Genomic DNA, 27,879 nt, shown 5'->3' with positions numbered 1-27,879 from the left:
TTTGAGAAGCAAAATTAGTTAAGTTTGGGTTTGACCCTGCCTATGTCACCATGGCAACTGCTTCTTCCTTGGTTGTCAGCCTCTCAGAGCCAAATGTAAAATTAAACTGTACGGTGGAATCATTTATCTCTGTTGGTAGAGAACCTGTAATTAATTTAAAAAATCATTGATAAAGAATAGCAACACTTCCATTCAAAACTTGTACAACTATTAATATTTTAAAAACCTCTTTGCAAGATGAAGGCACTCTTAAGACCACAGGCCAACTTTTCTTTTCTAAATCCTTTATTTTATCACACAGAAAGTGTTTCTACTGCTGCAAGGTTGTTGTAGGCATAACGGCGCCTTCATCAACTATCAAGAAGTTTACATTACTGTGAGGTGACTGTCGGTATCAGTGGATGGAATTTACAGAAGCAATGTGTGCTGAAATCCTTTAATTACCTTGAACAGAGCGATTCATTAGCATAACCCTGGGGAACAAACTGTCTAATGAAAATATAACGGAGGTGACAATTACTGTTGCTGTATTAACGTCTCAGTGATAAGCCTGCTAAGTGTTGCATTTGCACTATCTTCAATTTCCCTGCAGGTGTCATCTTAGGCTTCTTCAGAGATGTTGCTGTCCTTTTCAGTGGTTCAGATTTGTGTTGTATCACTCACACTTTTATTTGGAATAATAGTTTGTACATGACATAAATGTTAAAGGCAATATATTTTTACAGTTAAACATATTAACAATGAAATTTCAGTTTACGTGTTGTTTGGGCTGCGAGTTTACTTGATGTACATTTAACCAATTAAAACAGACCAGGCAGGTGGTTTGTATATAGATGGGCAATACAATTTAATATCAGGAAACTCCAATCAGTATAAAAAAATGAAAAAGTCCAAGTGGGATGAATATATTTTTTTAGGCACTGTACATGTAGAATTGCACACACTCAACTAGTTACAGCAGTTGTTACAGTTTAGAGATTGGAGCACCAATACAAGTCTTAGTATTAGAACAGACTCAAAATCAAATAAAACTATACATCATCTGCTGTTGTCCCTTTTTAAAACTCTGGAAAAATTAGAGGAGGCAATCCATTAAGTTGATTCAACTAAAATAAACAGAAATTTTAGTGCTTAAATTAGCTTCCGAAGTCAAGGGAAGAGCTACGAATCCAATAAAGCAAAGCAAAAAGATCATTGTCATTGCCTCTGAATAGCTGCTCTCACTTTGAATAGTGTCAAATATTGCAATTGCGAACCCACACACAATGGCATTTAATCATTTAATATTACAAAAAACATTTTATTTACATAAATTACAGGAAAGCACACACTGTTATACCAATCTACATGAACACATTGTCCTTTATATTGTCTAGTTGTCTAGTTTTCATCACGTTCACTATGGTTAGTCACATATTTTGTTTAACAGAAGGGCTAAATTTATCTAACAGCATTTTTTGTCAGTGTCTAAAACATTTGGATATATTCACAGCACTGTAAGGACAAGATAAGAACAGCCTTTTGTATAACAATTTTGTATAACACTATTGCTTCACGACCACCCATTTGACAACAAGACTTCTTAGGACAAGGCACAGTGCATTTAATCACATCTATCTGTAAACTGAGGAGATCACAGAATATTAAATCTATACAAAAAAGGCTTTACAATTGATACATACTGCTCACTGCAGGAAACATCATTTAGCTTTCACAGTTGGAGTTACCCTTGCCACTGTCAGTCAGTCTACCCAGACAGAGTTATCTCTCTGCAGCATGTTGGATGGCACGGGGGCACCGTCACACTCAGCCCCGTTTGATGAAGCGATGACTGATAATGGGATGGTCTCTTGTGCTTAGAGAGGAGCCTTTTTTCACAAAGAGGACGTTGTAGAGTCCACCACCTCGCGGCCGTTACACACCGCTGGCACGTAGTTAGAGGCTGATCCTGAGAGAATAAAAAGAGTGATGTTAGCCAGGCAAGAGTTGTTCAATGTCAGGAAACAAAACTGTAAACAAGAGATAAATGCCATGAGCACAATTGTGGAAATAAACAACCATGGGCTCTATGAGTCTGTCTTTGCTGGTTTGGGTGAATTTCATCCATAGTTCTAAAAAAGTTGTACTTGAATGATTACATTTAATATTATTTTGAACTTCTACTTAAGTCCATTTCAGAGGGAGATACTATTTACATACATGCATTTACAATATACAGTCTTTACAACATACAGTTTGTTTGTTTTTTTACAAATAAGACTAAGAATTTTACACATTCTTACAGATTATTGCTATTATTATCCAACATGAAAAGAAACATGGATTTTTATTGCTTGGTCACACTGATGATCCGGTTTTCATTCTCAGGTTTCTGTGCATAGACATGTGTATATTTCATCACATAATATGTAGAAAAAAAACAGATGCAACATGTAGTCTACTTTTGGTCAGCAATCTGATTGTGTTTTACATAGTGCAACATGTTGCAGCTGCTAGAAATGAGGTTGCAAATAAAATTTGCAAAAATGTTTAAATCTCATCAACATAAAGTCAAAGTTAAAGATGAAATTTCCAGTCAATTCATTCATCAATACAAATGTCTTTGTGCAAGTGTTTATCATGTCTGTATATCAAATAGAGCAGGTATTGTGGATGTCTGCACCTTTAGAGTAGCTGGAGCCGGGAGCAGAGGCAGATGCAGACACTGTGGCACTGAAGCGGTTGGCTGTGACTCTGAGTGTGGCCACATTTTTCTGGGGCTGGAACAGGATGATGTGGATCTTGGGAGCGAAGAGGCAGCCGAGAACCACCGAACCACTCAGACTGACAGAGATACACATGGTGGTGGTCTGCACCTGTGAGGACAGAGAGAGTGTGTGAGGGTAAACACGTCATTCTGCACTTGGATTTTCTCTTTTTGTCTTCAAAGGACTAAAGAAGTTTGTTCAAAGGCCACCTGGCCATGGCATGCACACACACTCACACACACACCTGTTACTTCTGTTAAGGCTTTGATCCAAATCAGTGCACTCACGATTTTATTAATTTCCTGCTCTGGTTACTTCAAAACCTTTGATCCAATCAGTGGAATTCCCTCTTGCTGCTTCTCAATCTCGGAATCATTTAACAAATCTGTTCATTTCCCTCTTTTTCACAGGCTACTCACAAACCAATCATAACCTGCCTTTCAAATATATACATACAAAAAATTGTGTGCACCTTGTGTGCTCTTCAACATATCTTTGTCTTTCAGCTCACAGAACACCTTCTCCCACCTCTCCTGTCTTAACTTCACTGTCACAGATAATCTTCCTGTTCTTCATCTCTTCGTCTCCTCCTAATCACTTGATTATAAAACATAATACATAAGTGAATAACCAATATCTCATTAGTCTATCCCGGTTTTAATGTTGTGGAGATATGTCTAAACTGCAACTTCAATTTCTTGTTTTTATGTGAATGAAATTCAGTCAAAACACATTTTAGATATTTGTGGCCATGAATCAAATGTTTTTGTTGTAGTTCTATGATAAACACAGATGATTACATGTCAGATCATGTACTTTAACTGTATTCAGCCTCTTCTAAAATTCAGATAAATACTACTGCTGCATTCTGTAATCAAGCCAAAAAACGAAACCCAGAGATGTCTTCTGTCCTTTTATGTGTCATATAGTTATTATTCCAGCATCAATAGCCACATTTCCATTTTCAATTATGTGTGTGTGTGTTTTTTCAAGTTTTCAATTATGAATGTTAGCAATTCTAATTGTGTATCTGCATGTGAGTGAATACGAGGGCAAGAAGAAGAATGTTGAATAATAAGCACAGCTGGCTGTCCTGGAAAGTCAGGGCCTTGTTAGTCATATTTCAGCTGCTAATGTGAGCTGACTGCTGGGGTCATCTTCCTGAGCACCATCTCTTCCCACCCCACTGGTTACCCCTGCAGTCCAGGAACTTCTATTTGCAGAACCACAGCATGAAGTGAAATCCCTCCTAAACATACTGCATAACAACACTGCAGAAATATGAGGAGTCCTCACACATTCAAACTTGAGACTGCAAAAAATAACTGCGGGTGATATTACTGCACTTGTCTTTTTGTCTGTGGCTCATCTCTTTCAAAGCCAAAGATGAATTTCTAGCAGCTATTTACATTTAACAACTTTTTACACAAATGATTATAAAGCACCAACAGCACATGCTATGCCACTGTGAACGCCACTGTGTTTTTATGTAAAAATGGCTGCTAGGAGAATTAAATTTACACTTATGTTTACTTTTACTAATGCTTTTATAGTGTTTCATTTTGTTTAATAGATATCTAAATAGTGTTAGACAGATTTTTATCAGGATATAGCTGCACATTATCAATTATTTCACTCTTTCCTTGACTTTTATGATTCAGTGTTTTAATTTACTGCCATCTATCTTTCAGAAATCTTCATAAAATTAAAGATTTGAATGTATAATTAACCAGTTTGGCACAGAAATCGATCATTACTCTATTTATAATGTTGAGTTTTTACAAAATAAGTAGAGTGAATCCATAAAGGAGAAATTGGTTTCTAAACATATGATAATATTTGTATCCCTCTGTGAAACCTTGAGCTCATCATGATTCACTGGGCAACAAGGCTAGTCTCTCATCAGAATATTTCTGTGCTATCCAGCACTAATTTGAAATGTTGCGACTGAACCCACAGCCATTATTATTGGTGTCACGCAGAACCAAAGCATCAAGGTCTCTGTTGCAGTGCCAAACCTCTCATTCTTTCAATTACTCTGTTTGCTGCCACTCCAGTACGAAGCCTAATATTCTACCATGTTGAGCGGGTCTCAAAAATCCCACTGGGGATCAGGAAGGTAAAGGTTTTCAGTTCACGGTTTGGGTGCCAGGAAGGATGATCACTGCAGACATGAAAAGCCTGGGGTACCTCATGATGATACAGAGCTTGTGTGATCCTAGACCTCCCCCCATCTGTTTGCACAACAAAGTCCTTGTTGCACACCCTGCCCAATGCTGTGGCAGTAGCCTTGAGTCCGCCTAAGGCACCAGCACTCATAACTTACATGGTCTGTCAGCTTTATGCCCGTTGTTTTGTCTTATTTGTCTTATTTGTCTTACTCCTACTTTACACTGCATGCAAAATAGATTAATTTGTCCTTGCAGCGATACATTTTTTACTTGAGCAAAATAAAATGTATATTCTAATTTGTTTTGGCCTGCTGCAGCATTACAAACAAGTCCAGTGATAGTTATGCATATTCAGCCCATTTATTCATTGTTATTTGGAGATGCAGGTTAAATTTAGCCTTTAACGACTTGTGTGTAAAGGCTAAAAGCTGCAAAACTTTATTCTCATGTGACAACTGCAGAAAGGGAGTGCCATTAAACAAGCCGGTGCTCTGCTTACAATTATTTTTAGTACAGGTCAACATAGTGTGTGGTGAGTTCAATATAAAAAGGTCAGTTCTGATTCTGTGTCAGCATCTAATAACCTAAACTCTGTATTAAATCTCCAGAATTCATTTTTTGCATCTGAAATGTGCCATTAAGCATTTAGTACTGACACGATTCAATGAATCAGTTTGAGTGTCATTAATTATTTCTACCTGTGTATTCTTGCCTGATCTGTCTCCAGAGTCTTTGTTCTCATCTTGAAAGATCCTTCAACACACATGAAAAGAAAGCTTGCTCTTTCATGAGTCTGTGCAACGGTGATAAAATGGAATGTGAAAGTGACACCTTTGTCTTTAGGAATGATAAACACACAAGAGATAGTCATTTATAGACTGTGTTTACATTAGTCCGCAACAGTGGGCATGAGAGGTTTCTAGAAATATAAATTGTAATTGCTCAATTGGCCTTTTAAAAACCACGTTCGCAGATAGTTACCCTGTAGTCACTGGCAGTGACATAGAAGATAGGCTGGAAGGCAAGCCAGATGATGCAGGTGGTGTACATGGTGAACCCTATGAACTTGGCCTCATTGAAGTTTTCAGGGCACTTTCGGGTCTTGAAGGCGTAGACAGTGCACAGGACAATGAGGATGCAGTTGTAAGCGAGCGATATGAGCATGCTGGAGTCCCTGCTGTTGCACTTGAGGGTGACCACGTCTCTCCTCTCTGGGCTCACCTCCTTCCGGACCCCTGGCACCTCCACCAGCAGCCAGATAAGGGCCACTAGCAGCTGGCAGGAGATAAGAGCGCTGCAGATTGCTACCTGGGAGGCCGGGCTGATGAATCGAGGCCGCTGGGCTCCATCCTTCACCCCGCTGAAGATACGGGCGATTCGGTTGGTCTTGGTGAGCAGAGCCGAGTAACACACAGCGAATGAGGTGCCAAGACCTAATCGGCGAAGGGTGCAAACAACAGTGGAAGGCTTGGCAATGTAGATGAAGGTCATGCTGTAGCACATCAGCACACCCAGCAAGAGGATGTAGGAGAGTTCGCGTCCACTTGCTTTAACCACAGGCGTCTCATTGTTCTTGAAGAATAGGCCCACTACCGACAGAGTACACAGTATACCTAAGCATGAGATGGTAACAGGCCCAATGGCCCAGGCATCCTCCCAGCGGATGTACTCTTCAGGCAGATCATAGCAGCCTGTCAGGTTAGCCAGGGGCCACTGCCCAAAGCTACAGTCAGCACAGGTGAATTCATCCTGCAGGTACTGGTAGGGCTGACAGGGGATACAGATCCAGCAGCACACATCTCCAGGCTGCATACTTTTCACCTCGTTTTTCCTGCAGGGGTCACTACACTGAGAGGTGGGTGGCACAGGGCCATGCCAGGATACCCCAGTGGTATTCAGAATCAGGTTCTGGTCCCAGTAGCCGACCTTTCTGTAGATGAACTTCCCCTCTTCTTTGTGGTAATGAAAGATGTTGTAGCGGCTGATGCTGTCACCAGATGAGTCAAAGCGCACCATGTTCTCTGTGTCTGCAGGTCTGAATGGAGCTGGTAGGAAGCAGAAATACACAAAATGTTGACTTAAAGCTACTGTCAATGTTTTACAAAATCCATATCCATAAGTCTTGAGACAAGACTTGAATAACATTACATTAAAAAACATCACTGTCCTGGCATATAATGTACTAAAAAGCTATAAAATCACAGTGGTTTCCTGCCATTTCAGCTTATCTTAATGCAAGTATTCATTCATCCAACATAGTCTGAGAATAAAACATTCTAGATAGGTTTTCCTCCCACTGATTTCTCCATGCAAATTTATGGATTATTTTTTCTAATTGAATAATTAGCAAGCAAGCAAAGTTTATTTATATAGCACCTTTCACAGACACCAGTCACAAAGTGCTTTGCAATCAAAGAAAAAATCAAATACAATCAAATCAAATCAAATAAATAAAACAAAGACACCAGATATAATGTACAAGGGGAACAGACAAAAAGGACAAATTAAAACATAAAATATCACATGCTACCCAAATGCCTGTCTGAACAGATGGGTAAAAAGTAAAAAATGATAAGAAGAAGTCATTTTCAACGCTACAGAGGAAATCATTTGAAGTCTAAATCCAGCGCCATGCTTGTTTACAACCCACATTTGAGCTACACACGCAAACGTGGGTTGTAAACAATGGGATTGTAAACAATGGGATTAAATTCATTGAATGTTAACCAACATTCGATTAATTTAATCCCATTCTAAGATGTTTAGAATTATCTCACAGGAGTAGCTATAACATAAGCATGTAAATCTGAAACATTTTGTGTCTGTGTTTGCTTCGATTGCTTTGCTGACCTTCAAACTTGGTCTTCAGGATGAACTCCTTGTAGAACCTTTTGCCGTTACCTGGTTTCATGGCATCACAGACCTTGGACGTGTTGGAACACACTGCTTGCCTCATGTTGTGCAGAGCATACGCCATTGCATAGACTGCATTTACCACAAACATGATCTTAGACTCCTGCTCAAAAGTTCCATCTCTTAGGCTGTGGTCACTGCAGCCAGCTTCCTCGAGGCTGCAGCCAAACCGGTGCTCCCAGAACTCTTTGAACCATGGGTTCCTTGTGTTGGTGTATGGGTTGAGCTTGGTGAAGTAGTCTTCAAACTCTCTGATTGGATAGGAGGCCAACTCGATGGTAAAAGCTCCATCTGCCGCCGTCTCGCTGCCCCTCACCACACTCTCCTGTGCCCCCCAGCCATCACTGGCCACCCAAATGAAGGTGACATTCATACGAGTAGCAGCCACCAGCAGCTCACGGGCGTCTTCACTGCGGGTGAACAGGATGACCACCTTGGCGTTGGACTTCTGCTGTAGGGAGCGGATCACATTCTCATAGCCCTGGCGGTTCATGGAGCGGCTCACCTTGGCTGAAGTGGCGATGCAGATTTGGCGAGTGCGGGCCTCCTGCTGGAAGGCGTCAATGCCAGTCTCACCATAGTCGCCCTCTGACGCTACTGTTGACACGTATGTCCAGTTGAAATAACGCAGGATCTCAGCCATGGCCTTGGCCTGGTAGAAGTCAGCAGGCACAGTGCGGGCGAAGTAGTCATAGCGTGTTTTATCACTGAGCTTTGCACTGGTGGAGGCATAGCTGATCTGAGGGATCTGGAACAGCCGCAGTAGGTTGGCCACCTGGAGAAAGAGGGAAAATCCTTTATTAGGTTTATTGTAGCATTGGAAAGTTTAATCTCATGGCCTTCATTGATATATTTTTCAAAGATTTTTTGGTATTTTGACTTCATTGAATATATTTTCACAGTAGGGTGTGTCAGGAACCATGGGAGGAGCATGACATGCTACCAAGCACTTTGTTGTTATGAATCTTATACCACAGCTAACAAGAATGGCCCCAGAAAAGTGTTCAGATCTTGTATACTGGCAAATATAGTTACTTTAGTTTAGCAAATACATTTCATGATTTAATGTCTGTCATTGTACAATAGCTGGTTAATTATTGTTGATGATGATGTTATAGTTGCCATTGGCATTTCAAAACTACGAAGGACATTTTTGTAAAAAAATTATCCTACAATCCCATTGGTTCTTTAAACCTATAAGAGTTGATGTTTTTGACCACTTGGGGGGCAGCAGAAACAAGCTTTGGAGACAACACAGACATATTATCAACTTTGAAGTTGATATAGCAAGTGCATATAGTAAGTGATTTAAGGTCACGTTTACAGTACATCTTAGAATGTACTGTAATTATAATACAAGTCTCTAAAGTGACTTTTCGAACAAAATGCTGCAATGCTGCATTTCAAATATTTCTCTTTTTTAAAAGTATTTTTGCTTTTTAACTTGCAGATTTCCATCTGCTTTGTATGTGAAGTGGAGCCATTCAACTGCAGAGCTGCTGTCGGATGTGCTTCAGCTCTGTGGCAGGGACTGGCAGCAGAAACAGCGACAATGCAATGTTCCTCTATCTCAAACTGTTTACTCTGTCAGGCTTTCACATCACAAGCCACAAGTTCCACAGTCCCTTCACAGAGAGTGCCAGATAACAACAGCAACAGTGGCACAATGAATTTTATCTACTTGTTTTGCTGTTTTTTCCAGTTAAAGCCATTATGTCAAGTCATTCAAGTCTCATGATAGATTCTACCAGAAGGTATGATGCTCACCTAACCCAGACAACATATAGATTTCCTTGAGGATAGCTGGTGGTGCCGAGTTCAACCAGGGTGGATGATAATCTTTGACTGAAAACTCAGCGAAGTATCTATGTTGGACACAAGCCTGCTGAAATGATTGTGTCAGAGATATAACATGAAATAACTGCAATTATTTTCCCACACAACATTGCAGAACTAACTGTGACAGAGAGCTGTTGAAAACTTGTCATTTTTCAGGATCCTCATGAGACACTGTGGTGATTAGTGAATACCCATGAGCTTCAATATGACTACCTCCTCCCTCAGGCATCATTGTATGCCTGGAGGCTTCCCAAACAATGGCATCCCCATGGATATAATTGGAACCTTTCTCTCTCACAGTAAGTCCTATTAAAAGTATCGTTATCTCTTACAGCTCATTCAGTCCAACCAACAAGAACTTAAACAGTGCTACCAATCATTTCAGTGATATTATAGGTCACAATTGTTTTAAACAGCAGTGGTTCTCTTTTTCACGTTGAGGATTCCTAAACTGACACAAATTAGACCACAGATCCCCATTTGATAAGATTTTGTCCCATCTGATGAGAATTTTGCTTTTGGCTGTTATATTACAGAAAGTGTATGAAACCAATGACCAAAACAGTCATACACTCTGTCATTATCTTACTTATGGATGGAATTACAGTGAAAATAAACTATTCCCCTTTTTGCTGGGGACCCCCTGGAACCTCCTCAAGGACCCCTGGGGATCCCCAGACCCCACTTTGAGAACCACTGACATACAGTACTGTATGTTCACCTTCTGCATGTGGTGGATGCCTTTACTCAACAATCTTTGGTGAATGCCTGTTACTCAACAATCTTTTTTTAGCAACGCTTGCAGCACTGCTCTAGGGATGGAAATGTCAGTCTGTCAGTAGGTTCACCACTTAAGTTCAGACTGAAATACTTCAAAAACTGTGGATGGATTGTGGTACATACATTCATGTCGGGTGAACTTTAATAACTTTTGATAACTGGTGATTCCCCTGACTTTTCATCTAGCACCACCATCAGGTCAAAATGTTCATTTGTCAAATATCTTGGCTTCAGCTGTACTTTGTGTAAGGCTGCATTCACACCAAATCCAGCACTACGACGCAGAGGGCTATAATGGTGGGGGCGTGCTGTTTGAGGTACCAGTGAGACAATGAAATACAATCCAGGAAGTCGAGTCAGAGTTACAGATTAATGCATTTAAGGACTTATCAGAAGCCAAAACACTGTGTAGCGGTTTGTAAAACTCACAGACAGGATTTTATAACTCTGGAAAGTTTTCACAGCATGCTGCAGTTTTTGCTGAGCTCTATGTGGTCACCAATCCCGCAGCGTGAATGTACTGCCCCCATCCAAATGAATGGGAGGACTGCCTTTTTTCATGCAATGCCAGATTTGGAGTGAATGCAGCCTTAAGTGCTGAATTGAATAGTGAAAAGAGCTAAGGTGCAAATAGATAACATGCGCAACATTTTTTTATCACCTATATCTTTGGTAAATTCAGCATTCAGCATACAAATGCTGAAGTTTTTGGTTATACAAAATACAGAGCAGAATCTAACAAGACAAATCTAAAGTTATTCAAACAACTGAATATTTATCACATTTAAGAACAGAAAACAGAATAGTAATATCATAAATTAATGAAAACAAAATTTTCTGCACGTCTTAGCTTACACGTTAAAAAACGACGTTATATCTGCATCAACATATAATCATTATCATTATAAATATATTAGCATGCTGATGATAACATTTAGCTATGGATGTATTATACGAACAATTATTATCCTTTTCTGTTACAGTACCGCGGTTGATCACTGGCACAAATTGGCAGCAAGGCTGAGTGGACTCTTTAATTTTTACTTCATTTTTTCTTCCATTTTCTTTTATCACATCTCACATTCATTCTCTCCTTCAGACATATTCACATTTTCATTGCTATGACCAGCCTTAATATAAAGTGATACATTTGTAAACATACATTACTTGATTGTGACAAACAGGAGAGACTACTTGACATTGTAATATACAATACAAACATACTCTGTTTTGCCTGACATTAACCCTCATTTGCGAGCAGCCACGTGCTTAATCTCCTTTAACTAAAACACCCCGAAGACAAGAGCCAACAGAGAAGACAGGCGCACTACAAGCTCTTGAGGGGATGAATGGAGTAAATATGATGTATTTAGACAAGCGCACTGCACCAGGCAGTAGTCCTCTCCAATGTTCCTAGTAGAATATATAGGGCAGAGGTCTCATCAAATTACCCACTGAGAGATGTGAATTCTTTTGTTAATGTAGGAGGGAAGCCTGATTAGATTCCTGCATTTACTGATTCATTTATGTTGCCTAGGATATACAATATTTTGTATGCAGCAGGCTAATGTAACACACTTGCATGGTAATAAGGTAGTTTCCTCTTGCAGGATTTTCAGACATGTAGTTGGCCTTCATCAGTAGATTCTTGGAGAAGCCTGACAGTACACCTTTAAGGGCAGCACTGGAGTATGTGACACTAACCGTCTGTTCATGCTCATACAGTATTTCCCTCTCACTCTCTCTCCATCGACAAGTCAGATAAGAATGCCCAAAGTACTGGCTCATGTGTACCATACTATAAATGTGCTTGCAGTGCATGAGACTTGAAAACTCTAAGCTTTGCTGACAGTTTGACTTACAGTTACTTTTTTAAGACTTAACCATAGCGTTCTTACAGTGCCAATCAAGAGTTTGGACACACCATCCCATTCCCTTGAATGAGAAAGTGTGTCCAAACTTTTGACTGGTACTGTACCTGTAATTGTAACCTTTACCCCGACTTGAACTCATCCAAGTGAAGGAACCTCTAGCATCTAGCTTGTGTAGAAAACAAATCTGTGACATATCCTCACTGTAACTAAAAAATAATACATTATAGTGAATAATGAATATAGTGATCTGATTAGATTGTATGCAGGAAACTTCCTGCATACATTTTTAAGTAGTCTTCTTGAAATTATTATTCTAACATATAAAAATTATATTAATAATGCCCATTTGTTGCGTGAGGACAAGTATATTGGCAACAACTCAGTATTTGCAAATGATTGTATTAATTAGTTTAATGACCTCATTAGCATTACAAGTTATATCTAATATATCTTGTTGATTATGGCAATACATTAGGCAGTTAAGGTCTTGTTTAGATGTCATTATTTAGGGGGTTCATTAGTGCAACACTGATTGTTTTCTGTGATGTTTCCTTATAAGGAAGTAGTTAGGCATGCCTCTTTCCCTTTAATGTTCCTTTAACCTCAAACAGTCCAGTAGAAGCCTCTTTGCAGTACAGCAGGCAGTAATAGAGAACATCAGAATCAGGTTTTTTGCCAAGAATTGCTGTACATGCTGTATTCTAAACACGGTGCAGTGATTGCATAATATTTTGTACAGAAATGGATACTACTGTACAGATGCCATATGTCAAGAAAATATGCTGATTGCTTTTCATTTTGGTGGCAGTGCAGTGACTAAAAATGGACTAAAAACAAAAATCAGCAAGTTATAGTGGAAGTTATAGTGCAAAAAAAAAAAAAAACTTGAGGTAGTAGTGGGAGTACCAGTAGTGCAAAGGTAAGGGTATGTAATGTGCATATAAAGACCAAAAATACCGGAATATCTCAATGTAATTTCAAAGATATTGGTGCACCACATCCTTATCTAAGACCAGACTTCATATTCCTCATCCCAAATATCCGGTTAGGTAGATTTTGACCAAACTGCAAATTAATGGAATATTTATCATCTATTATATGTTACATTAAATGGTATATTTTTCTATAAAGTACTCATCTGTATATAATATTTAATATATTTACAATACATATTTACTGTATATTTAACGACTGCTGTCAGCAAGAGTCTTTGTGTGCAGAGCCAGTTTGTTAAAATTTCAAAAATATATTTCATACTATAGTTTGTGCCAACAAAGAAACATATAAAAAGCTCCTATTTATAGGTCCCAAAGCTTCTTTTCCCACTTTTAGCACTGGTTTTATGCTTTTTTCCTAGACCAACAAATATATTGCATGATAAACAGCCCATGAGCAATATAAAACATCTGTATGTTCATGTTTACGGCTACAGCTACCTAAAACTATAGCACTCTCCTGTGAATTTTTGCTGTAATATCTAAAGAACTATAAGCTATTAAATTAATTTAATATGTCAGAGAAGGTGAATTGCAGTGAGCACTGATATTTCAAGGATGAAATTAACAGACAAAGCAAGGGAATGTGAGAGTATAGTTGTACTGGTGCTTAATTTTCTGGACTTGCACAAGCTCACAATAAACTGAGTTAGTTGGGTGAAGACAAACTTAAACGTGTCAATATCTGTTTAGACAATACCATCATAATATAATAGATGAAAAGGTTGTGTGCAGATAAAACTTTAGATAAACTCTTTAGATCATAATCTTATGAATATCTTAAAATCTATAAGCTCTGCTTTAGTAAATAATGCTTGATATGATGATGCATTGTGGGCAGCAGGACTATGGGATACCAGAAGCACTGAGGAAAGATATGAGACAGCTGGGACACGGGCAGTCTCTTACTCATGTGTCTGTCATGATTTTTTTCAACATGGAAAGTCCATCTTTATGTCCCCGAGGTCCCTGTCAAGCTGAGCCCGATACAGTGAATGACATGCAGAGTAAACTTCAGGATGTACAGTACACCAGCCCAACCACTTAACAGAGGTCCAGAAATACATCTTGTGAATAATAGATACAGCTACTGGGTTTGCTATAATGTATTTGAATTATAATAATAAAAAAATATGTCAGTTGTCACAATCTTTTATACAAAAATACATATGCAGTGTGAATCATGTGGGTATTTTCATCATTTCAAGTACCATACACATATAATAACAGGCAAGCAGGTTACACTGACTAAAGCTGTGGGGTTTGTTGTATGTGTTTATTGATGATATAAATTAATCTGTTCAAGTACACCAGGGGTTAAATTCTGAAGCAAAATATAGACGATCTGCTCGTTGCCTAAACATAATGTTCCCTCTCTCTATATTACTTTCAAAAATACCATCTAATTCCAAAAAGAAACACAGATGTTGTACAAACAATAGACATAATTATTCGTGCCAAGCTTGTGTCAAGTCCAATTTGGGAATAATCTAGTTCAGTTTCTGCAGATGAGAAATTATTCCTGCAACAGGGAATCACACATAAATGCAGCAAATCTGATAAAACAAACTGTTTACCAAAATACACCCAAATAATAATAATAATTCAGTCAATTAAAATTATTGAATGGCTTAAGTGGCATGAAATGAGAAAATGATTGTCAAAGGCAATGATAGGTTTGCTTTATTTTAATGTATGCACAATCTGAGCTTTGATCTAAACATCCACTGAGAGGAGAAAAAGCATCCAAGCTGAGTTGTGCTATAGTTGATTTTGAAGGGATGACTGAAACAGCACACAACATTGATTTGATTTAATTGATTGTGCAATAACAAACACACACACACACACACACACACACACACACACACACACACACACATCTTAAGCTAAAAATGCATGTTTTGTGTTCATCCACTTGGATCTAGTTTGTTCTCAAGTATGAATTTGGTGTCTCTACTCATCCAAAGCTTATTCTTCCAAAATTGAAAGTCGTATCAACAACTTTGGTATGCTGCACACCTCTGATGCATTTGCATTTTTGCTCGTTTGCATTTGTTTTTGCCAGCTGATCCTTCAGCTCCAAGTTCATCCTGGTATTTTCCTCTTGCTGCCAGTGAAGGAAAATCATACCAGTAGCAGTGTACAGTGTTCAATCCTGTGACATTTCAACATATATCTGTTGGCTCTGCTACCCATCTGTCCTACAGCTGATGAGGATTCACTTAGATTTGAGGCAGCTTTGTTGTAAGATTTAAATGGGTTGCTACTATAGGTGGAATTTTATGGGGAGATGGGGAGACATATGTCACCCTGAGTAATTTCATATAAATGATTTGTCCTTAATTAACTCAAATGCCCATGACAATCTCATGAGAGAGAATGACTACTGCTGTTTGACTCTACATCACATTGATATATTTATATGTTAGCATGTTAGTATTTTAATGTATATGTTAGTAACAAAGGGGATATTTAAAGGAAAAGTTATTTTGTGAAATACATTTCTTTTCTTTTCCTAGAATTAGATGACAAATTTGAGACCACCCTCATGTCTGTATATTAAAGGTTAATTCCGGTTAATTTCAAACTGGCATTTTTCCCATAAATGTGGCCATTGTAGCTTTATAGTTCATGCTAACTTTGCACTTGCCAGAATAAAACATAGGTTCATGATCATGATCATGGGATCATACTTGCTGCGTGCCACTCTACAATTGAATTGAATTCAATATGTTTTCTTGGTATGAAACATAATTTTAATATTATTACACAATATTATACTATTTTTATAGGATTTTATCACTATTATTTTTGTTTTGTTGTTGTTTTATTTTTTTTATTCATGATGGTTTGGCAACATTTACTATGTATTTCTTTGAATGAATAACTCATAATTACTACCAGGTCAAATTTGACCCATAACACAACAGATGTAAGTTTTTTATAGGCATTACAAAAAAAAAGATCAAAATATGTTTTATTGTATTCAGAAGGCAATTGTAGAGGATGTAATGAAGCCTTGTTTTTATCAGAAAAAATTAAAAGTATGTTTCACACATCTAAACTTGAAAATGGGTCAAATTTGACCCTAACACAATAGAAGGGTTAAACAAACAGTGAAGATGTTAACAGCAGATGCACATGTAAACAAGTATGTTTCCTACATAAGACCACATACCCTATGTATCCATGTCTGTGGGTCAGAGTGGTGTGTGTGATCCATACTTAATATTAGTGCTTATATAGCTGGCAGTGCTGTGGCAGAAAGAAAGAAACGTGCGTTGATCTGCTTGCATGCGATATTTCAGGAAGAGACAATTCTTCACATTAAACTCACATCTGTTATTTCCTCCCACCACCACAACAATGCTCACCAACACAACAGCGACCTTTCGAGCCGCTCTCAAGTATGTGGATACATCTGAGAAAAAATATTTCTCTTTATCATCTGCTTAGCTTAAAGCTTTGAACTATCACATCCAGCCTCTGGCATTTATGAAATAAACTTTATAAGTCCAGTAATTCTTATTGTTATTGAGACTGGAGTGCAGTAATCCTGTCACACAGTCTTAAGCATAATTTTAAATAACAGCCACGGGTTCTTAGACAACTGATCATTTATTCTTGCAATATCATGTGAAAAAAGAGAGAAAACAACAGTTCTAAGACAGACAAGATGAAAGGAGGTGCTTGTGGAAATCAATATGCAAGCAATATTATTGACCGCGTGGGCCTGACTTGAACAAACCTTCCAGTCATTACAATGTTTCTCTTCACTTTGAATGACATTCTGACATGCTAATTAGGGAGCTCCGAATGTGCTAAAATTTTCAGTTCAAAAAATAACAGTTTCAGGGAAGGGAGAGGAGAGGATAGGAGAGGAGAAGAGAGGAGAGGAGAGGAGAGAAGAGGAGAGGAGAGGAGGAGGTTGAGGGAAGCGGGGGGTGGGGGGGTGGGGAGGGATTCAGCTATAATATCACATGATAAACAAGACCCTTTTGAAGTTAACACCAAAGCAGGATTTTTTTTTTTCACCCAATGCACTCTGTGAAGACGGAAACACAATAAAGACAGAGCCCTCTCCAGTTCCTCACATCAACAGACTTAATAAACCACTGCAAACCAAAAATATTAAACATCAATACACAGCAGGACAGATATAAACTCTTATAACCTCAAATTACTGAGGACCAGCAGCTGCAGCAGTGGTAAGAAAGAGTTTGTTTAATGGTCTTAAAGGATTTAGTGGGTGTTTTAGAGATGCACATATTAGGATATTAAATTTTTAGGATACTAGATTCTGAGTAACGACTGTCTGAAGGGACAGTGGTTCATATTGCCATATTACATGTTTAATTTACTGGAGATATGCTGTCGAACTGTCCTGCAAGGATTTCATTATTCTGGAGTGATGATTGCCACAAAAGTACTTGATTTTTCTTCTTTGTGTGCAAGTGTGTTCAATTATTTAAGAACATGAGTGGGTTTGGGCTAAAAGTTATTTGCATAAAGTTCATGTTGAAGACAAAGTTGTGATTTTGCCTCTCAACAATTTAAGCAAAGAGTAGTGGCTTGTGAATTTAATACAGATCTTTTATTAAAATGTTTGTTTATTGTGAGGAAAAAGTGTGGGAATACAGAATGAATTCCAAATGATTCCTTGTTCTTTTTAAATTATTTTTCTATGTGGTTGATGCTAAGTTAAATTTATATCTGTAAAATGTGTAGGCTGTTAGGACTGAGTCATCACTCCATACAGCTAACATCCCAGATGGCAATAAAAAAACTTTAACAGCAAGAAGACATAACAAGGACAACAACATCCATCGGGATGATTAAGAAGATGATGAAAGCCTCCTAAATATTGCTGGACTAATTATGAGAGAATCCTTTTGAGGCTGATGAGAAACTGGCTCCTCTCCCACCATCTTTCCCACATCTCCTCCTTGGCCCCTGTCGCCAGCAACGTCAGCCTCCTCTCCACACACAGGTGGACACGTCCCTGCCAGCCAATGGAGATGCGCCCCACGGATGGGAAAAGCAGCTTCTCTCAAGTTCCCCAGGATCTTCCCTGGCACTTGTCCCCCTCAGTTTTATAACGCCCCTTCATCTCCACAAAGTGCTGCTCTGGGATAAATAGGGACAGTGTAAAGCAGCGACCTCTCAAAAAAATCCCACGATGGGCTTCACGCCACTCTCACGGCTCGATTCAGTGTGGTGCCCAGGAAATGAAGGCGCCAACAAAGAGACTGTTGAGTGTACTGACAGTAGAGGTATGTATTCAAATTCATACAAAAAACACTCAAAGCAGTGAGTTTCTCTTTGAGTCTTTTGCGACTGTGCGGTAACTCAAGACTCATTCACAGGAGGACACACAGATAGTCCTTTTCATGGTTATTGAAAACATGCTGTTCTTTTGTCAAAGCCATCATCAACATTACAGAGGAAGAAGATCTATATTATCCACTTCTTTCTAAGTGAAGAAGTGCTTAATGTTGAATTTCCAACATATGGTGGATATCCTCAGTCCAGTCTGCCTTTTTGTTTGTCCATTCAGCAAATGAAGCATTCATCACTGCAGACTCCTGGCAAGAACCTATGTTAGGTTGGATCGTATTCTGGCTTTGTTTTAGCAGACATGAACAATGGAATCACAATCAAAGAGGCTGCTGCACTCAACCTACTCAAAGAATCAGTTTCCCATACAGTAAATTACTTACTGTGTGGAGGTACTGGGAACTATGAATCAAAAATAAATCCAATTTTTATACTCCCAAACCAGGTCACTCTTTCCCAAATGCAAGGCCCTAAGATGTATGTAAAGACTGTACAAATTATGTTTAAAGTAAAAACACTACCTGAATGGATTTGAAGGTTGTTAAAAGCAACGATAGCTAACATGATTAGAGATCAATGTGTATCTTAAAGAAACACAGGAGGACAGGACAAATGTAATCACATAGGCAAAACATGCCTCTACCATTTTTACAGCGCAAAACCTCTCAGGTATTGTAAGAAACATTAAACAGAAGTTACACTGTCCTTGTCATGATGAAACAGAAATAGTGGTTAATCTGTTGTTTTCAGTTCCCAACCACAACTCTCCCATCAATTCAGCCCTTTAACCTTTAACTGTGTGTATGTTAGTTAAAGGACTGTATTGATGGAACAGGTGTGGTTAGGATCTGAAACAACAGATTAACCACAACTTCTGTGTCAGCATGTCAAGGATGGTGTAACTTCTGTTTAATGTTTTGCTGCACTATAAAAATGGTAGAAGCATATTTTGTCAACCACCACAACAACAGCGCCTTAAAGCACAGGCTCGCCAGGGCTTAAGCCCCGGGCCTCCAACCGAGGACCAGGGGCCTCACAAGACATGACCTTAAAAAACAAAAAAAAGCAAAAACCAGTAAATATGATGTAGGGGTAAACTACCTGTGATGCAGGGATGGACGTGATGAGAAGTTAATGTTCTCACTCTGCTTCAAAACATGAATAACATCATTACGTTGGTTTGAACATGGCAGTGCAGTACCAAGCAGCAGCAAAAGTTTTCACTGTCAAAGTAAAGACATCGAAAAGGACAACAAAAATAGCACATGGACTTGGAGGAGGACTTTGTGGCAGAAGTTATTAAATTTGAGTTTATGCGCAATGAGGTGAATACATTGGCAGTTGAACTGCTCAAACTCTTGAGGCAAAGAAAATTGCGGACCATGTTCCTTAATAAGGACAAAGCTCTATGCATTTTTCTCACCATTGCAGTCATCAACGCAAGCGGAGAGCAATCTTTCTCTGGCACAGGGCCCTGGGGCTGGGCTAAAGTAATGTCAAGACGCCCCTGCACCACAAATACATTTTCAACCTGTGGGAAACACTGACATCAGTTCATTTGTATTATCATATCTTCACTGCCAACATAAACCATAAAACGGAGCTATCTGAAATGCATTCATTGCAGCTACACTCTTGGTTTACAATGCCATATACATAAGGTAGCATGCACACTGATTATAATGCATAAACACTACAGCATATTCATGAACAATATATTAGTCATCAGCAGTCTTTTTAGGTGTAATATCAAATATTCATGTTATGCATGAGTCATATGTGTGATTGGACTGTTACATGCAGCACCTGTTTATAGCTTTACCCTTTTCAATAGGCTACAACACAGAAATGTGTTTCCTGTCACAATATTTAGCCAAAATAAGCAACTCACTATCCTAGATGCTTTCTTAATGTTAAGTCATTTATGTTATTTAAGTGCCAGCGATATTGCCAGCCAATGACAGTAGAAATCTCATTAGAGCTGTGTGTGGAGAATTGGAAACGAAATACATTTTTTGTGAAAATGAAAATCTTTTGTGGAAAAAATGTCACCACTGTATTTAATAGACTGATACTTACTCATACTAAATCATACCAATTTGCACCAAGTCATCATGACCCAAACATTTTACGAATGAAGATGTGTGTGTACGTGCGTATAATAAAGGCGTTGTAAACCGGAGTTAATGGAAAATATAACCAAATTATTCATACACACTTTGTCTCGCTAACATCCAGTGCATCATGGTAATTATGGTGTGTGCGGGCAATCAGAATTAATTAATAATGCTCAGATGCATTGCCTCTGGCAACCTTTCATACGTGTGTGAAAGGTCAGTTTTCTTTGCGAGGCGGAAATGAAGTTGCTGACAAAGTGATGAATGTCTCTATGAATGCTGATGCTTCACAGCCATCCCAGGTGGATTTTTATCCCAGCCAAAGCTAAATCTACTTGCACTGAAATCTACTTCCACTGAAGGCTCAGTCCTCTGGCTAAGTAAAAGTGGAGATATAAGATGTTTTCGGTAATTATCTGTATTTTTGGAACGTGTGAGTGTATGTGAGTGAGTGAGTGAGTGTGTGTACAGATTCAAGTATGCAAGTTTATCCATCCCAGATTATGACAACCAAATGATCTAATGAATTACATGTGGGTTTTCTTTGAGATATAGAAGTGCTACAAGATGCAAAATCTCCTTGAAATATTTACAGGAATTACTTGATAACAAAGTTGCAATTTACTGGGGAGACTAAATATATAGTAAAAGTATTGGGACTTTGGTTGGGTAAGGGTTATAAATTAAACAGGAACATGACATCTACAATCAAAACAAAGAAATTCCAACCCCATTATCCAACAAGAACATCAGTATTGGATGATTCTGCAAAACTTCAGATAACATACAATGCCAAAATTTTTAAAATTAAAATTGGCAACTATGGTATGGTTAAGGTTAGGGAAGGTCATGGTTATGGCAAACGAAATCAATCAATCAATCAATCAATTTTTATTTATATAGCGCCATATCACAACAAAAGTCATCTCAAGGCACTTTTCACATAGAGCAGGTCAAGACCGTACTCTTTAATATGACTGAGTTAGATTTACGCATCTAAAACAATTGGTTAAAGGTGGGAAATGGTTAAGGTTGGGAGACTAAAACATTTAAGGTTAAAGTTAGGAAAAGCAAACATTAATGACAAGTCTGTGACAGGACGTGAACTCTGGTCTCTTGCATGAAAGTCAGACATGCTACATACTCATCCAGCATCCTGACCTCCACCTTGACTTTCCATCTCACTAAATAAAGGGCACACTATTTTCTGCATTGGTACTGAGCATTGGAATTAGCCATAAATCGTGAGTTGCAGAATCATCCCATATGGTCATCATTTGCAGAGATATTGGGCTGAGAAATGATCCATTAGCATGACTTTCACAAAATCAGAAGTCAATCAAAAGTCCTTGCTGGTTGCAAAACCTGTATTCTGAATTCTAAACATAGTCAAAGTTCCAAAACTTGAGGTGAACATATGTAAAAACGCTCCCTGCAAGTCAAAAGCCCAGGCCTCAGTCTGTTCTCTTAAAGAGACAGGAGCTAAAACGGCCTGTTTCAGACTGAAGGGCTGCATAAAGGGCCAATATAAGAGAAATAAGTTTTTTTAAACTGCAAATCATGCAAAAACATGCCAGTATACCAGCCCCAGAATATAAATATAGACCTAGAAATGTGCATAATATATCCCCTTTAACTTACTACTCACCTGTACCATATACTTTACAAATACAGTGGAGTATGTGTGATTTTGCATTTTCCATTATGTGACTATAGTAATATTGCTGTCCTATGTGTTGGTAAGGAATGATAAAGGAATTGGTACATTTACCTGAATGGAAACATCACTGTAGGATCCTCCGATGACCCCTGAGATGGCCAGTGGAACCTCGTTTTGGATGGGTCTGGAGCCGTCTGGGCAGATGAAGCCTGGATCATGCACCTTGGTGAGGGAGGCCCTGACAAAATCCAGGGACTGCTCCAGAGCATAGGTGTCCTTCGAGCAGGTGTCCAAGATGTGGGCCCCTAGCTGGAGTCCAGGAAGGATGCGATCACTGGAGTTAATCTCATCAAGCGCCAGCAGCATGGCCTCCAGTCTCTGGATCCCTCTCTCCTCATTGATCTTACCACAATCCTCCATCCCGTCACCTTTATGGTGTACCGGGAACAGGCCTCCAATCACCAAGTCTCCATCCATGATGATCTCACGTTTGGCTGCGGGAGGTAATCTGGAGATGCTGGGCAGGACTCCTGGTATCAGCAGATCCAACAGGAGCATGTGGAGAGGCCAGTAATGGGCAGAATTGGCCGATGACCTTGGGCAGAGCGCTATACTCAGCATGGCAAGATCAGGTAGCAGGGCTCAGCTGGTTGAAGTAGAGAGGAGCAAAGGTTTACAGAGTCGGGAGGCGAATGACTTTCAAGTCTTCTCTCAGGGAGTGCAGCATGTTTGATATTTCCTGAGAAAATGAAAAAAATAAGTTATCTATCTGAATCCATGTGAAAATGCTGAGAACAGAACTGAGAAATAACTTGATCATATGTCTCAAAATGTGCATTATTGACGCCAACTGACAGCTTACACTTTTTGCTACCTTTACTGTCTTTAAGCTTTTTGCCCATAGGTTTTTTCATAGGATATGAAACAGTCAATGCTACAGTATAAGTTGCTCCTCATAGTTTTCTTATTGATTCTTAGCTGAACTACATTACTTTTTCTCATATTTCAGACAGTGTTTCAGACAAATAATGCTATTATTGGACAGTCTAAACCTGAGACTGTTTGTCAGAAAGCTCAAAATGAATCTTATGAGTTACTTTTTGAAGTAAAATAGAAGTATTTCTTTTTCTTTTTTTCAGCCTGGCTCTGAGTGGTTCCAGTGTGAAATATAATCACTGCCATTTTATCTGAGAAACAACAGTAACCCCTGCTGAGTGACCATACCAAACATGTACAGATATTCAAGGCAAGACTCTCAAGTGAAGCGTAATTTCCAAGCTTATGACAAGATATCACATAGATGGTGGTTCTCCTCAATGACTGGGGTTGCCATGGAAACATGGTGGGTAAAAAAAAAGGGTTGGACTGTAGGGAAGTGGGCAGCGAGACATGTATGCTAATATAGATTCCTATCATGTCGAGGTTACAGGTTTGGATCTCGCTAGGAGTTGTTATGATGTCTGATTAGGGAGGTGGGCAGGTTCAATCACTGCACTCTTGTAAGAGAGGAAGCCAATCCTGTTTCTTTCAAACACAGCTGCTCATCACGTTGATCAAATGCACAAACAAGTTCAGCAAACACATTTCTCATTTAAGGAGTCGTCACATGGTGAAAATGGACTTTATTATCTTTAAAATGTATCCGCAGCAGTCTGTGAGGCTGTTTTGAATTTTTTTTTTTTTTTACACAAGTTCAGATTTCAGAAGACTCATGCTGGTAAACCCACAGAGCATGGCTGCAGTTTGGACCATCCAGTGTGTTGCTGCTCCTCATTAATGAGCAGAGGAAAGCTCATGACTGACTTTCCCTATTCCATCACAGGGTGTTCTTACTGACATTGTGACATTACATAACAACGTATCACTTATAGACACATGTGTATTATGAGCTCTATTGTGAGTATTTCTCTAAACTGTCATTTTATTCAATCTGAGTGTGTCTTGTTTCCTGTGCTCACAGAGGTAGAAACCCCTAACTGTGGGATATGTAGGGGCTGGCTGCAAACACCAACGTCTGCAGCTACACCCAGATTATGTTTGTCCGGTGTGAGGGAGGTCTGGAGAGTATTCTGTGATCCCAGCAGTGGTGTGAGCAACAAACAACAGAGAAAACAAGGAGGGAAAAGGTGCAATGAATGCTGAATTTCACCCCCCTAGATAAATGTTACATCAGGTTGTGTGTGGCAAACCATATGGCGCATTGATGAATCCACTACTCTCTATCCAGTGGAGAGGATTGTATATTGTAGTGTGTGAAATCCAAATGTAAAATCTGTCTCACATCTGCTATGTGTCCTGGACAGTGGGTGAAGCTGTTGGTATTATTTTGCCACATTTGGCCTATTAATAGAACCAAGGTGAGAAAGTGACTTGAAGAGTTCAACATTAAGAGTCTAATTGCTCTTTGGTGCTGCCTGTTGGAGCAGATGGGGGCTTTCTGGTTGCAAAGACTAGGTCATAGTGTGAATTAATGGTGCAATAAGGAACAGCCAATTAGTCAGGCCGATGCAAACTAGGCCAAAGTGAGGTTGGAGGTCCATGAGAGCCTCTCAAACCTCTAAGAAGTGCAAATAAATGCTGTAGAGTCTGAAGTGGACATGATAAACATCAGAATCATATTTCCTACCAATTATTTGCAACACTTATTAAATGGGAGAAGTGTTATCATTAAATCTCAGCCACTGCTTAGTTCTAAAGTGGCTTCTATCAGGCCTCGATCACATCATTAAAACTATCTTGATGTAGAAACAGTCGTCACACTCAGCAGCCAAGAGAGTCACTCACTCCCCAGCTGTCTGTGCGCAATATTCCCTCTGAAAGGCAAGTTCAAAAAGAAAAGGCAATGTGCTTTACTCAGCCTTGAACCATCAGCTAACGCATTACTGCTCCTGCCCAGCGCAGCGCACAGAGGATTTCTCCAACATTAGCATAAAGATGCTTTGAGAACACCATTCCTTATTGTCTTATCCAAACAGAGCTAATGTGTAATGTATGACTCATTGCAGAGTTGCTGTCAGCAATGACAGTGATCAGCACGCACATTCGTATGGACATGTATCTGTGAAGAAATACAATAGTATTCATGTCTGGAAAACAAGCTGAAGAGATGGTTTTAAAATTGAGTGCAGGATAAAGACCTAGAGAGGAACCACCTGTTTGTAATTGTTGTCAAGGTCCACTATGACCGTGTATGATGCAAAATAAATCTAGCCTGCTTGAATGGTTGTATTCTATAAAACTGTTACATTAATTGGTGATCATCTCAGTAGCATCACCTGAAGTGTTAAGACTTTGCCATCAGCTTCATCTGGCTCATAGCCTGTGTGCTCTTTCGTTGAATACTTGAAAGTACATGACATGACATTTAATTTTGTGTCTAATCCACTACACATGAATCATTAAGCTGGTTGAGTAATAACAGCCGAAACACAGCACTTGTCCCATGAGATTTATTTAAAATATTGCTTTCCAGTGTTTACGTGACCAACACTGATAAGATGGTAATTTATAGTAGAGCTTTCGTTCTCATAATTATGAAAAAATCCACAAGATGGATGATGGGCAAAGTGTCATCCCCTATTCCCAAGTGAAACCAATTTTTTTTCAAGTAATATGACAGTGGAGAACAAATGTTCCTCATTATTCTATTCAGTCAGAACACACAAGACAAATTACCATTTATAAAGGTCAACCGTTAACTTGTCGTAATACATTATGACCTTTGATGATCCTCAATCTAAAGTTAACTAGCTGTTCGAGGCAAGAGACCTTCACTGACAACTGATGAAACACAAAAAAGAAGAAAAACCAACAGCCATCATAATCCCGCTAATGATTTCTGTCATTAAATCATCTCCAGTAGGGACACAGTTTATCCCTCCACCTGGACTTGTCAGCTGAAGGAATTAGGATGCCTCTGTGGTAGCCAGCTAATTGTGAATTTTCACATAGATCAGTGCATCATTTCATCAAAATAGCTCTGTTTAGCTCTCAAACACTTCACACGATTTTATTATGCTATACCCAAAAGAAAACTTGTTTAAAAAAAATCTCAGCCTCAATTCACATGTTGCATACTGAGAGACAAAACACCAACAAGACTGTAAGGGGACAAGAAGGGATGGTGGCACCTTTCAGTAACATGATGGTGGTGTTCCAGTAGCCTCTAACTAATCTATCACTGTCAGCCTCTCACATTTGATAGAAATCCTGCTGCTAAATCACATCCTGTCTGATCTGTTGACGACAATATGATGCATGTGCATGCTAAATCATTTTCTCTTTTTTTATTTTTATATTTTGCACTGAGCAAATACTTTCACGAAAACAGCTCAATTACTTCCACAGCAGGTTGCTGTTAGGGCGCTGTCTGAAAACAAACGCTCGGTTTTAAAGGTGCAGATGCATTATTGGATTATGCAATGTTAAGTTGAGACAGTTGTGGTAGTGATTGATATGTTGTGGGGTCAAATTGGGAAACAACTTATATACATTTTGTGCCGGTGTGCAGTCACACTCAGGTGTTGGATGGTTTAATGATAAAGTAGCTACATAAACTATTAGATCAAGTTCAGCTGTTTGTATTTCAGCCTACTGTACAAGCTTTGACACAAATTCACCTAATACCATGTGAAATGCGTATATGGAATAAAGAGAAATGCTACGAAAAGGTTGTACAAGGTGCTTTTATCAGCTGATCATAATAATGGCAGTTAAGTTGAGGTTATGCTGAAACACTTAGAAAACGCAAAGGGACAATTTCTATGACAGATTTCTATAAGAAAACGTTAATTATTTGATTGCAAGGAAAGTTATTAAGCGAGCATCTCTTACCTGGTCGTAGCTGTGGATCTATCTTGTCGGATATATCTGCAGGTCTCCCCACAAGCCGTGCGACAATAAACGGGCAACGTGAGGAAATTTCATGTGACGAGCAGAGTCCAGATGTTGTTCACTTTGAGCATGTTTGTCAGGCAGCGGCTTGGATCTGTCCTTGGTTCTGAAGTGTCGGTCACATTGGCAAGTCAGACAAACTCCTCGGTGCTCTCCAACTTGTGCCTGCCAGCCACCTTGTGTGCGAGTTTACAGTCCGGAGCAATATAACCGACCGCCCAAGTGCTCATATGTCCACAAAATCGGCAGAAATGATGCACGAATGAGACTGAGAAAACAATCTATATTAAATGATATATATATATATATATATTTGTATTTCATTTACGTGTGTCTCTCCGGAAAGTTAAATCAACTTCAAAACAAGATCTGGTGCGATAGCCTGCTGCTGATCACACATACACACACACACACGCACACAATCACATGCAGCCACTCTTCTCCAGCTCCGCAGCTATAATGAGCGCAACGAGGCGACGCTGTGGTCTCGCCTTTCAGCAAACCTGACTGTGCTTCATGAGGCGTTTATTTTGCGAGGCAGCGAAGTGAG

The 27,879-nt window shown here is 39.1% G+C and overlaps 1 protein-coding gene across 1 annotated transcript; it reads right to left on the bottom strand.

Annotated features, from left to right (window-relative positions):
- Window positions 1-1,276: 1,276 nt before the first annotated feature.
- Window positions 1,277-27,879, bottom strand: grm2b (glutamate receptor, metabotropic 2b). Its single transcript, XM_044347760.1, has 6 exons — window positions 27,270-27,879; window positions 22,548-23,175; window positions 7,769-8,606; window positions 5,900-6,963; window positions 2,663-2,855; window positions 1,277-1,948 (listed from the first exon to the last, which is right to left on the bottom strand). Exons 2-6 carry the CDS (start codon window positions 23,055-23,057, stop codon window positions 1,875-1,877), a joined length of 2,679 nt encoding a protein of 892 aa, XP_044203695.1. The 5' UTR covers window positions 23,058-23,175; window positions 27,270-27,879; the 3' UTR covers window positions 1,277-1,874.

Source organism: Thunnus albacares, chromosome 4, assembly GCF_914725855.1.
Source record: "Thunnus albacares chromosome 4, fThuAlb1.1, whole genome shotgun sequence".
Lineage (NCBI taxonomy): Eukaryota > Metazoa > Chordata > Actinopteri > Scombriformes > Scombridae > Thunnus > Thunnus albacares.
Note: the sequence above shows the minus strand (reverse complement) of the source record. Positions and strands in the feature narration are given on the sequence as shown.